The 13,941-nt window shown below is 40.1% G+C and overlaps 1 protein-coding gene across 4 annotated transcripts; it reads right to left on the bottom strand.

Moving 5' to 3' along the window:
- Positions 1-28: 28 nt before the first annotated feature.
- LOC111667756 (LIM domain and actin-binding protein 1-like) lies at positions 29-13,941 on the bottom strand. 4 transcript variants are annotated; one of them, XM_023423535.2, is made up of 10 exons: positions 13,821-13,941; positions 10,889-11,031; positions 10,340-10,385; positions 6,266-6,712; positions 4,057-4,111; positions 3,749-3,846; positions 3,018-3,096; positions 2,757-2,788; positions 2,528-2,661; positions 29-2,388 (listed from the first exon to the last, which is right to left on the bottom strand). In XM_023423535.2, exons 2-10 carry the CDS (start codon positions 11,008-11,010, stop codon positions 1,272-1,274), a joined length of 2,130 nt encoding a protein of 709 aa, XP_023279303.1. In that variant the 5' UTR covers positions 11,011-11,031; positions 13,821-13,941; the 3' UTR covers positions 29-1,271. The 4 variants fall into 4 exon arrangements, with proteins under 4 accessions (XP_023279303.1, XP_087034749.1, XP_023279301.1 ...); XM_087178623.1 differs by lacking the exon at positions 13,821-13,941 and adding an exon at positions 11,575-11,760; XM_023423533.2 differs by lacking the exons at positions 10,340-10,385; positions 10,889-11,031; positions 13,821-13,941 and adding an exon at positions 7,718-7,960.

Here is a 13,941-nt window from a genome sequence, read left to right as displayed (position 1 = left end):
GACGCATCACGAAAAAGACACTATCAGCTTTGTGGGAATTCTGGATTTTCTTATTGATACATTTTAATTGTGTTTCAGTCACAGTTAGAACTGTAATACCCAATGTGTCAGTATACAAATTGTTATTTTTAAAAATATTCTACAGTGCAAACATATATTCCACAGCACATTATAAAATACAAAGTGTTTTACATATAATATTGATCGGATTGCATTTGAAAATGTTACATCACAAATCCAGAAGGCCAAAAGAAATGACATATGTTGAACTATTAGACTGAAATTTTATATTATTTATTTATATTTTCTCCTTTTGCTGTGGTGTTTAGAACAGTTTTAACCAGGAACATGTTACAAAAAAAATGTAAATAAATGTATAGCTTTTCTGACAGAATTATAGTGGAAAGGTTCTGACTCCCACCAGATAATATACCAAGGCTATTTCACACAGTTACACTTATGATTAAGAAAACGTCTTTGTCCTTACAGCTCCAGCTGCAATTTTACAAAACCAGGGAGCCCCCTGCAGGATAGAGTTATTATTGCTTAGTGATTCCTCTGTATGTGCATCTTATGATTATTCAGGTGCTGGGAAAAGGTAAAGGCTCATTAACAGTCAAAGCATTAAACTGACACCATGTGAACTGGCACAACTTTACCGCAGGAGGGGAATTCAAAGTAATATCCAACTAGGCTGAAAGTAAAACCATAGTAGGACAGTACTGAGTCCAATGAGACGAAGACCATACGAAGGCAGCTGCACGTGTGGTACAGTGTCTTCATCCCTGAGAGAAGACATGGTCTGTACGATGCTGGCAATTTGTAAAAACAAAAGCTATACGAAACAGAAATTTGTGAAGGTCTGTTCTGCATTAAAGGAAGGGCAAAACAATACAATTAAAAAGCACTTTTATGTGTCACAAAGTATACTGCTTTTTGGACACACCACCTGAAAACAATACACCACTAATGATGCATATAATTATCAGAAGATGAGATCCAGAAATGCACTGATTGACTTTAATAGATTCCCACCTTCCAGTATAATCAGGAGTCATATAAAAGCTGTTTTAGATATTTTTTACAGTATATAATTAAAATGTAAAAAAAACATTTGTACTTTAGTAATTAAAGGCAGTTGTTGAATCATATATGCACATACACACACACCTTTTACACATTGCTGAACCTCTCAAAACACTAAAATCTGGCAAAGCTAAATTTATAAGCTATTACTACTAAACTGAGAAGACAAAACTGACAAGATATTCCTATGAGTCGGAGTCCTCTTCGTCATAGTAGCGGTTCCTCTTGATTATATCCTCTGCACTCAGCTCCTCAGCATCACTTCCTTCTTTGTCGTCCTCCCAGAAGCCAACATCCTGGGAGGCGCGGTTCTCTTTTGGCTGCAGAGGTGGAGAGGGGGACGGTGAGATATCTGGAGAGATGCTTCTCAGAGAGCCCTCTTCCACAGCCGTCTTTGCTGCTGCCGCCGAGAGGTTTTCTTTCTGTACTTGCTCGTCTCTTTCTTCCTGCCGCTTGTGCAGAGTCTCCACGACCTCCTCTGAGATGGTCTCGCTTGCACTTGCTGGGTCTTCACTTTGAGGCACCTTCTGCTCTTTCTTCTCCTGCTGTTTCACCTGCTGCTGCTCTGCTTTATTTTCTTTGGGTGATTTTTCAGATGGGTTTTTTTCCTCAAATGATGCTCTCCATTCCAGTAGGGACTTGAGAGGGCGACGAGGCTCCCTGGGTGCCAGACTGGCTGCAGGTGTGGGTTTAGCTGCGACTGTAAAAGGCCGACTGCGCTCTCTTAGGGAAGAGCTCCTCCTCAGGCTCTTCAGCTCAACCCGCTCCGAGCTCTGGAAGGATGATGCTACCTCTTCCTCTGGGGGCCACTTGGCTCTCCAGGGTCGGTTTGAGGTCCCTCCCTCTGTGACTGGACTAAGTACTGCTGTCCCAGATTGGCTCTCACCAGCCGGAGGAGGCCAAGCGATCCTCAGCTTGCGTGTCTCGGCTGGCCTCTCTGTAGGCTGATGTTTCTCACCGGAGCTGGCATCTGTCTGCACGCGTGTCTCCAGTAAGGCGGTCATGTCTGTAACTTTTACCTGTGGGGATGTTTCCACAGCTTGGGTCGGCTGCGTGTCGGAGATGCTCTCAGCTGGACGCGTAACTGCCACCGGTTCCTCCGGCTCCACCGGTTCCACTGGTTCCTCTGGTTCTTTTGGCTTCACCACTTCTTCACCTTCTTCTCCATCGACTCGAGGTTCCCACAGCTCCTTGTGAGGGCGATGGCCAAAGCCCTCGTCATAGTTGCCTTTGGCTTTAAACAGCTGACTGAAATGGGGCTTGCAGTAAACATTACCATGCAGAGAGGCGTAGTTCCCAAGACTAGAAACAGAGAGTAGCAAAGATGTTAATTTACTTCAACATTCACCCAATGAGGAGGCACTTGAAGTATACTTTCATCAAAAGATATGATGTCAAACAAGAATGAAGGATATGCTGTACTTGACAATGAGAGACTAACCTGAGCCTTGTGCTGCAGTGAACACAGCGGAAGCAGCTCTTGTGGTAGACTTGCTGATGAGCCACCAGTCTCTCCAGAGGATACACTGTCTTTAAACAAGCGACGCACGTCTCCCTCACGGGTGGGCAGAACTTCTAAACAGAAAAACGCAGTCACATTTATCCATAATCAACAGGGGTTGAAATTAGATTTCATGCATGTCTCCTGCATGTTGTGATGACTGACTCACCCTGGATGCTTTGGATGGCTCGCCGTTCTCACCTAAAATACACAAAACACAAAATGTAATTGTCCGTTGCTCCTCAGGAGCCGCTACGATCCACTGAGAGGGACAATCAAATTAAACTAGATCGCATTCTAGGTGCCAAAGTAATCCAGGTATATCAACAGTATAGTCGATGTTCTATTTCAAGTTTCATATTACATTTTTTACTGCATAAATAATATTTATGTGGAAATAATTGTCCTTCAACTATCCACCAAGACTCACCATTGCACTCAGGTGCAGGAACGTGTTTCTGAGGAACAGTTGCAGATGTTTTTGGAGCAGCCACCTCTGGGGCCACACCCTGGAGGAAACACAAAGAAAAAGAGGAAAACAAGATCTTGTGTTAACTGGCTGTTATTTCTGGAGTAGGTTGGAAGGAAGAGATTAAAGAGGTGGAAGGGAGCAAAGCGGATAGATAGAAAGAAAGAACCATAAATCTTCAATACACAATGCTGTGTCCATTACAATGCAAACTTTACTTTTGGCTTATTAAAGATTTGGTCAGAGCTCATTCAAATGTCATGTATATATTCATTGATAACAACAGTTATTTTTACGATTGGAAAGGACTAATTAAGTTCCTTGATACACATTTAAAAATGTATGTTATTTTAAAACTATTAAAAGAATTCAGAGAATCCATATTTCAATACACTATACAATATATAGTTAGTAGATTTTTTATAGATAAGATTTTTAATTGATATGTTCATTAACAACATTTGGCTGTGGCTATGATTTTGGTTTTAAACTGCTGTTATAATGCAATTAAGCTTTGTTGTTTAACTGCTTCATATGGGTCTTTTATTATAAAATTTTATTCAAGAGCCAGTAAAATCTCAATTTATAAAACACATTTAACACTTCTCTTAAACATACCTTAGAGATACTATATGTTTGTACTTAGAAGGTGTTTTTTTTTTTTTAAATCAGGTCCTGTTGTATGAACTCACAGATCGTGTGGTGCCTTGTTTAGAAACAGCAGCCTGGTATTTCGCCATCTTCTCCCTCAGGGACGTCGACTCCAGCACTCTGTCAGATGGAGACAGACCTGAAGCAGAAGAGAAGTTCACACTTACGCTTTGACTGATTATGCTGAACATGAAAACTGTGCCTTCGTTTCACTGCAACAAACAACGATTGCTCATCAGTTCAGCATTATTCATGATTGAAGGTTACAGGGTATGAGTTGAGAAGTCATTTAAGTTCATGTACCTGAAGTCAGTGTGTACTCTGTGTGCATGAGTGTGTTTCTCCTTACCACTGCGTTGGTCCATGTCGTCTGATGAAGTACTGCGTAGTGTTGTCCTGCTGCCCTGTGAGAGCAAAAATGATTGATGGGATCAGAGGCTTGGTTTAATAAATCAGTACTACAAACTCCTGTATGCACCAGCCCTGTCGGCAGATATCACTAGTACCACTAGTGATCTCCGAGTGGTAGATCACTACTACCAACATTATCATTCCAACATTACCAATTCCACAAAAGTGAGAGACTAAAATTTGAATTATTTATCAAAAAAAAGATCATTCAGGTTAAAGTTGTCACAGCCTGTAGGTGTAGGTCTAATTTAGACATATACTGGTCATGTATGTGAGGCACTGCCTGAACTGTTTCCCATGCCTTAATGACAAGTCATCAGGACTGATGTGAAAGCTTAACACAGGTCAGCAGTTGAGGAACATGACCACAGCATGAGCCTGCAGTGTTTAACATGTAGAGAATAGGAAGTGGTCGTGTTATCATAAAATCATACATCTAAAGCAGAAATTGTGCTCTGCATTAAATAAACATCTTTAAAGGAAGTAGTAGAAGTTTAGTTACAGAAGAAAAATGGAAGCAAAGTAAAGGTGATGTCGTTTCCAGTCCTCCATTTAATACTAGAGTGCAGAGAATTTACCTGGACAGACACCAACATGCCTTTGACCTGCAGTCACGACAACCAAAACTGTTCCATTGCATTTTACTGCAAAGAATGAGCTACATATGTGTGTGCATGCATGCCCACGTGTCACCAATGCTAATGAGTAAACCAGACAGTTCCTCTCCGCAGTTATCCTGTACGCACATGAGCGGAAAAGACTTTTGGCCAGTTAAAACAGCTAATTTCTTCAGGCTGTTTCACTGGAACTGTGGAGTCCTGTAGTGGCACCATCTTCCTCAGCCAAGTGTTATAAAGCTGCTGGTCTAGCTGGTAACATTCACCATTAAATGTTTCACTTCTTCTAACCTACTGGTGACGTAATGGTGTTAGTCATACTACTAAACGCAACTTCCAGAACTGGAGAACCCTGACACCATGGCAAAAGTGACGGAGTGCAAGTTAAGGAAAACGACAGGATAAGAATTCACTTTCATGTGATTTTGAATGTTAGTTTACAGCTGAAGCACATACACAGAACTGCACAGCATGACACACACACACACACACACACACACACACACACACACACAAACCCTCTAAACTGAAGGCCAGGACTGTTGGGGAATGTAGGATACACACTGTGGCTAATGAAAAGTGAGATAAAGACAGTTGCTGTAGAGAAGTGATCCTCTGAAGAATGAAACAGCCCTAGGTCAGGAATGTCCCTGCATTCCTCTGTTGTGGAAGGTGAAGAGTAGAGTGCTTGTTGTTTTGGGTTGAGAGGGATGAAGAGAAAGAGAGAGAGAGAGAGAGAGAGAGAGGGTGGGGGAGAGATGAGGCAAATTCCAGGTGGAAATACAAGGGACAGAGAACACTGGGAAGAATGCATGTAAAAAGAAACTGTGTATGAAGGGAAAATCTTGAACACAGTCACTAAGCTCAGCACAGAGTATCCCTGCACAGAAAGCAGGGTGAAAGACAGGACCCTGGTAGTAAGGTAGCACTGCTGAATGGGAGAGATATCATCATGGTCAGTAATAGGTGACTCATTGCTACAAGGTATGTAGTAATAAGCTTTGTAAATTACAATCAAAGTGGTTTTCCTTCAAGGATTAAAATTAATCATGGTCGCAAAAGCAATTTCAGGTTATACAACATAGAGTTAGTGAGAAAAATATTATGACTTTGCTCTTGAGAGGGGTTCAGAAAATACACCAGTGTTTTACAAGAACTGCTCAACATCAGTACAATAAATCCCACCATCATGGTTACAGTTAATGCCTGAGAAACATGGCCAATAGATGCACAGCTGTTAAAGCAGTCGAGACTACAAGCCTCATTCGTGAAGTATTCACACAAACAAATATGATCTTAATTAATGCTTAAAGTTTAAACAAACTTTGTGGCAGTTTTCTAGGTATTTAAATAATGCAATTATCAATATAGTGAGGGAAAGTCCTGGTGCTTATTCACATGTTCATCACACTGTGTCTCAAATTCACCAGAAGAAGAGGCTGCAAAAGGAGGAAGTGACGCCATTCAACACTATATCTCTATAATTACGATGGACAGAAATAATATCACCTCAAGACCTAAATGTTTTACCTTTCCCATGTTGTCCTCTCCCCTCTCAAACTTCATCTTCAGGTTGTTCAGTGGCACTCTGGGTTTTTCATATGAGGCACAGGGGCTGGTTGGAACTTGCTCTTCAAGCTTTTCAGGTCTTTCACTGTGTGTCACCTCATCCCTGTCCATCCCTCTCTGTTCTTCAGCTTTGGATGCTTCAGGAGCTGCTGAGGGCTGCTGGACACGACTGGCTGTAGGTTGACCTCGCTGAGCTGTCAGCAGGACAGGGCTCTTTAATGGAGGGGGGGTTTCACTGATAGAAGGAGGCCTGGCGAGGGCAGGGGGCCTACAGCGAGAGCTAGTTTGGCTTGAAGGTGGGACGGAGGACGATGGTTTGTTGCGGTCAAGGTTCTCCGATTGCTCCCAGCGCTTCTTAAGAGCACTCAGGTTGCCTGACCGCAGGGAGGGCGTCGCACTCTCAAAAGACTGTGAGGAAGAGAAGAAGAAATTAAAGGTAGTTAAATTGTGAGCACGCCAAACTTAACATGAAAATGATTTCACAAACACAAAAGCAATTTCTTTCATTCTCCATACATGCTAAATTATACAAGTATTTCCATTTGGCATATATTGTACCAAACATACAGCAGCACAATGGAATAAAGGAAATGCCAGAGTCTGAACTTGGCTTCACTGACAGATTAGGTGAACAGCTGTTCAAAGTTGGTCCAGGAAATAGATGTTTTGCTGCAGCTGCTGAATGCAACGATTGGCAAGGCTGAGCGTGCAGGCAGATTTTTCAGCTGCATTCCTTTCCACACGACAACTTCACCTTTCCCAAAAAAACACTGAGGAGGGCTCTGTTCACCACTCAGCCATTCATGACAACAAGCAGCAAACAGCACAACAGAACAACAGGAGGCACACTACTGCCGTATGACCCGCAGGAACTTCCTTAATCATAAAAGAGGAATGAAACGTTGAAGAAAGAGCATCTGGACATAAGAATAAATCACAATCGTATAAGTGAACTAATTAACTAATAAATCTTAGTAAGCAGAGGAAGTTTTTGTTGGCAAGCTTCCTGGTTGAATTCAGGTCAGCAGGGAACATTTATACACTAGTATAATATTAAAACTACAATTACTCACAAAACAAACTACGAATACACTTTAAACTTAATTTAGAGATGGTTAAACACAACAAACAAAAACACTGCCTTATCGTATTAGTACATCAACTGAATCTGATAAATCTAAAAATAAGTTGTATTAAGGCGCAAACAAAGACAAAACAGAGAGAGAGCAAAGAATAAAGAAATAGGAACATGAGCCTAAAGGACTGAACAAAAGGGAGAAAAACCCCAAAGTGGACAAAAAAAAGGAGGCACAATTACTGTCTTTGTGAGGCAAGTCCAGGGTGGACAGAAAGAACTGGTCAGTGACGAAGATTGTTCCTTGTTTTTTGAGCAAATAGAAAAAAGAAAGAAACCTCTGTGAATGCGATGGAGCGGCCACAACTAGACAGCAAGGAAAGTGAGAGTCCTTTGGTTGGTCCTTCTCTACAGGTCAGTGTGCTGAGACAGTGAGAGGTAGAGCTCTCCCAGATGTTAGCAGCTAGACAAAATCTGCTTGTAAGAGTTAGCCCAGCCCCTTTAACACCAGGAAAGTGAATGAGAGAGTCAGAATACCCAGGAAACCAGAGCAGGAAATGATACATTCAGGAAAAAGTTAACTCTTTGTTTGCTGCGTCGGCTTTGACATTTTTCCACCCTTGAATGATTTCTGAAGATAATTCTATGAAACACTATGTCTACATAGAACTTATCTGTGCCATGGTTTTAGAAGAGGCAAAAAATGACACAAAATAGCAAATACAAGACAAGATGGAAGGAAAAGACCAGGAGAACAAAAGACAAACAAAAGCCATTCAAAGGTTCGTCACGTGAATGAGTCTTAACAGAGTTTTATACAGAATTTTAAACAGTAGTCTGAGACAGAGCGAGTGAGTGAGAAATGCACTGGGAAACCTGTTCCACAAAACACAGACTCAAATGACAGATCCTCCGTCAGTTCTGGACTTGAGTCTTGCATCAGAAGAGTCACATAGTTTAGCTTTGGGGCCATACGTTTCTCAGCTTTACAAGTAATTGCTAAAAATGTCACGTTAATAATAAAGCTGACTACAACTGTGTAACACATTTTATAATACATGCAACTGCTTTCTGTACAAGGCGGAGATGAAATTGACATTATTGATACATACATACGTAAAGGCAGTAATGAAGGAGATTATATACATTGTGAATGCTCCAAAGCACTAATAGATTCACTGCACCAAACACACCTTGTGTTTTTTTGATCAATGGTTGACCCAGTCTGTTCTGACCCACATTGAGACAGATTGAACACAGTTATTCTTGTTGATCCATCAACTGATCAATTTTTATCGTGTCAAGACTGTTTGCAGATTCTACGGTTGAGGGAGGAAAATGCACCATGAAAAATATCCTCACACCAGGGTGAATTGTAATAAATTAGAATCTATAGATTGTGAGAGTAACTTTCTTTTAAACTAAGTTACTACGCCGAATGAAAATTCTGGTGGACAATAGGGACAAAACAAGTTTCTCAGGTTCTAAACACAATTATTTTTAATTCATCAATAAATCTGTTATATATATTAGGCTCAATCATTTACTCTAAAAATGATGGCAATAATGACAGATAACCAGAGTCCAAAGGGTGCTCCAAAAACTCCAATGTGATTAGGTTTGAATGCCATAAAACAGAGAGAGGCAGCATTTTGAGACGATGTAACCGAGAAATTCTTGGTGTTGAACAATTTTCTGTAATTGATCTGTTTTGTAATGGATTCATCGTTTTAATGTCATGTTTAAATCCCCGACTCCCCAACACACACACACACACACACACACAAACACACACACACACACACACACACACACACACACACACACACACACATATTAAGTCAGACAGATGGTCTTTTACGCTCTCATTCAAACTTGGCTCAGACACATCAGTAGTGTTATCCTCAAATATTTTAACTAGAGTTGTTTCATATCCCTGTAAAAGTGGTATCAGTCCATGACCACACATACTATAGGTTCCTGAAAATTATTATGAACTATGATAAATCAGAATAAAAATGTGAATAAGCAAAAATGACCCTGACAACTTGAACTTGTGTTGCTTAACATAAATCTGCCTTCAGAGCAGATTTTAAGTTATATCCATTAAGTGCTGCCTCTTCTAAGGGAGAAATACAGGAACGTTACGTTAACAAACCATTATCACGCATCAGCAGGAGTTAAAATCAAAGCCTTCTTGACAGTGTCTTTACCAGCCAGACCATTAAACAAAGACTAAAGAAGCTAACATTTTTTTTAAACATCTGGCTCACACACACTGGCAAACTGTCAAAATATGACACACAACCACAGCAACATTACCTTGTATTTCTTCATGGTATTATCTAATCAGTAATTCATTTAATCTCAATCCAGGTTTGTTTATCAGTCTTTCACACTGACAAAGCAGCTAACCTACAGTTGGAAACACAGAGAGGGGATTACACTAAAGTAGGATTATGGGTTTGATAGCCAGCCCACTGCAACAAGTGGCCAATGAGAGGTCAGCCTGGACAAGACATTTGGCCCAGACAGTATGTTGGCATGGTGAGTCTGTGTGTGTGTGTGTGTGCGTGTGTGTGTGTGTGTGTGTGTGCTCCTCATCTCAACATGCAGTAATTAGTTTAGCACCATCAGCAACTACTGAGCAAGTGAGGCAAGACATGCAGCACACATATACACACACACACACACACACATACACACACACACACACACACACTTCATTTAATCATTTAGTTTGCTAGGAGAGGCTCATCAAAACACTGTGAACCAGATGTACCATAGATTTAAAACCGTGAATTACAATTTATCAACTGAACCATTTAATATCTATAGTCTTCATTTGTCTTTCATGCAACAAATTCAGGAACAGTTGTACCTTTCATAATCACTAAGTTAGAGATGTCTAAATTAAATGTGTCTAACATCCTGCTCAAAAAGCTCAACAGAAAACTTACTCCTTTTTTCTTCTCTGTACTTAACTCCTCAGCAGCTCTCTGGTACCTTAAAGAGAAGGAAACAACACTGACCTCTGGTGACTCAAAACAAAACAGAGCAGATCTACTTTCCTAGAAATCATCACATTTCTTCTTTCTAAAAACTTGTGAGGTGTTCAAGAACGAACACAATGAAAATGTTCTAGTATAGTTTTGAAATGTTTTATTCTAGATTGTATTTTTGTATTTTGCATAGATATGATTTTAATTTATTTTCAGTTATAATTTTCTAAACTTTCAGTGGGTAATATTTTTTTGATTAAAGGGCCATTGCAATAAAGGTATGTTGTATGTTAACAAGCACTATGCAACACAAACAATAAATCATAAAATATTTATGATTTATCTAAGTTTTATTTGCATTCATTGCCAATACATTGTCAGCTATATAAGTCACTGGGATGACAGCATTATCTAGCAATGTATTTAGACTTAATTTCTTGTATTATAGATACAGTTTCACAAATAGATATTAACAGCGAACATTCATTAAAACCGGGTGTTACTCACTTGGAGAAGCGTTCAGCAATGGCTGTGTTTTTCCCTCGGACACTGACCAGTGACAGCTCCTTCGCAGTGACACGCAAAGACTGTGTCGCCCAGGACCGTCGATTGAACGGACCGGTTGCCATCTCTGCCAACGACCTGAGTACCTGAAACACAAACACACCCACTGTAAGCGATTTGTATTATAACACCTGTTGTCACTCTCCACTGGTCCTCTAACTCCTCTTGTCTGCATTTGTTGGTAGTCCAGTCTTTTCATCTCAAAGACAATTTGACATCTACTAGCTGTGTGCTTTAGACAATAGAGACCATCCAGCTGACACTAACGAATGACAACAATAGACAAGATTAACATTTACATAAGACAAAAAAAACCTTTGTTTATAGGTAAACAAGGCTAGAAACTATCTTGACGTGTACAAACCCTTCAGAAGGTTGTTGCCAGAGTCCAGTTTTGTTTAAAACATACTCTGTCAGTTTACCACTTGTCCCACCCCCCCACTACCAGACATACATACCATACTGCATGAACATAGTGTATCGGTGCTCATACAGTTATGCTTTCAAAGACCCAAGTCAACATGTTCGAACTTGTGCTCTAGTTTGTGCCGCTTGACTGCAAGATGGAAACGCAAACTTCAAACCGCTAAGCTGAGTGTGAGCACATTATCATCATAGGGATAACTCACCAAGCGCAACATTCATGGCAGACCAGAGAGTCCCATAACACACAATTTCTCCATAACTTCACTCCCAATCTTAAACTCACATTTAAATAAGTGCTACAGAGAGATGATGAGCCTCTGATACAGTTTGTGCTCAGACATGTATTTAAATCACTGCTGTGCACAGCTGATAGACTGAGTAATCATTTCTCTTGCTATCTGGGCTTTTTCACTCAGTTGCACCTATTACATCATCACTCAGACACAAAGTGATACTGGTGACAACACAGACAAGTAGTAGTGAGGACTTTGGACTGAACTGAGTTTCAACATAACCCTGATTCTTAACACTCAACAGTCAAATACAACTACACTTCTGACAGTATTACCTACAGACTTGCAAATGTAGGTTTATGCAATTTTTAACTATACATATTATACATTAACAATATGTAATTATATATAATTGTTTTTGATTATTTTCATTTCTGTTGAGCTAGTGTTAGGGGTTGTAGATGGGCAGAAAAACCCTCATTAGACTCAACACAACGATATGAAGCATGAACCACTGCTCAACTACTTTTATTAGGTTTGTTATGTCCAAATAGCTTGGGGCTGATTACTGTTGTCACAGGTTTTGAGGCCTGACAGACAGGTTAGTTTACCTTTTCAATTGATCAGCTGTTTGTCAATAGTCACTATTAAATGAGAACCTGGGTTGAAGCACAAAAACACTGTAATTTGATGGAAATGCTGCATGCTCTTTGTTAGTTAACTTTTTAACTAACTAACTTTCTACCTTGTAAGCCCTTTTGCATCAGGGGAGCCTGAAGCCTATCCCAGCAAGCACTGCATGAAAAGCAGGGACACACCCTGGACAGGTCACCAGGGTGTTGCAGGTAAACTAAGTTTAGAGTCGCCAGTCCACCTCTATTGCATATCCTTAAACCATAGACGGTTGAAGGAAACCAGGAGGAAGAAAACAAAAGCAACAAGGGTTGAGAATCAAACTCAAGTCCTTATCGCTAGAAGCCCACAAAGACAATAGCTGATGTGAACAGAGCCATCATGTGAAAATAAACCTACAGCAGGAAATGTCACTGATTTAAATAAAGAATGGGGTGGGGCCATAGCATGCTTTTCCTGTATGAAAAAACAATCTCAATGCCTTAGATTCTGACTTCGTTAGCATGACATGGTTTGGAAACCTGGGAGTAAATGAACAAAACTGTCTTCACAGTATTATAAAGGAGTAAATATCAACAGTTTAAATCAAAAGACCCCCCTCACTGGTTATGACATATAGGTCACTATTCACATAGGTGCTGGTTGCACTGACAGCTCCCAACAGCATATAATTCATTGTGTGAGTTACTTCTCTGAAATCAAGCTTTAGAAAAAAGATCAGTGAATAAAATTGTCATTAATCTGAGGTAACAAAGGTAAGAAAGTGTAAACACTGCCTTTACAAAGGTGTCCCTGTTTTGGCAGGTGCTTAGATACACTGAAAATGGTGCCTTGGAACCTTTAAAGGCAATCTGAAATATGAGCTTTTGAAATCGGATAATCTTAGCATTGCAGCTTGATCTCCATCACTTGTTATCAGTGAAAGGTGGATACTGACCTTTAACCCTCACTTCAAGACAAGTTCTCCTTAACAACAAGTAGACAGAACACTGTTGGATATGACTCATAAGTAAGGAGGAGTCCATATAATTGCTTAACACATTATTGACCTAAGAGGCAATTGTTATTAGAAATAAAAGTACAAAAAACAAAGTTGTTTGAATGGAAATAACTGAGTTTGAAGTGGAAGATCAGTACTGAGGTGATGCAATAAGAAAACATGACTTATGTTGAAGACTGGCATCCTTGCTAAGCAACCAACATGTTATTTGAAGAGCTGTAATTACAGGTGTATAACACTGTTAGCCATTGGTTGAGAGCGTTTGTGACTTCTGGTAAAACAAAAAATAAAAAAAGTCAAACTCTAGTTATATAAATATAGCTATACAGATCTGTTTTGACTTAGGGATATAAATTGACAGCCAGATCTGAACAAAAACTCAGCAGCTGGACCGGTTTGGCATCGACATAGAGTTCTTTGAGAACACGTGCGTTACGGTAAAAAGAAATCATCAACGACCAAATTTAAACTCCCACAGACTTATTGAACATTTCAAAATACTCACAGTTGGATTTTTTTTTTTACAGGGCTGGTTAAAGTCATTCACATATTTTTAATGTCCTTGAGTTGAGTCTTGTCTTACCTGTGCAAACTTCCGTTGAGTCACTCCTTTTGTGAAACCTTCAGACACCTGACACTTGCTGCTGCCACTGCGTCACCGCCCGGTGTGGACTGGCAGAGGTGGAGTGAACAGAAAGGTGTCA

The sequence above is a fragment of the Seriola lalandi genome, unplaced genomic scaffold (genome assembly GCF_002814215.2).
Source record: "Seriola lalandi dorsalis isolate HSWRI2012SDOR001 ecotype SW California unplaced genomic scaffold, Sedor1 jcf7180002054692, whole genome shotgun sequence".
Taxonomy (NCBI): domain Eukaryota; kingdom Metazoa; phylum Chordata; class Actinopteri; order Carangiformes; family Carangidae; genus Seriola; species Seriola lalandi.
The sequence above is the reverse complement of the archived record's forward strand: the minus strand, read 5'-3'. Positions and strand labels throughout refer to the sequence as shown.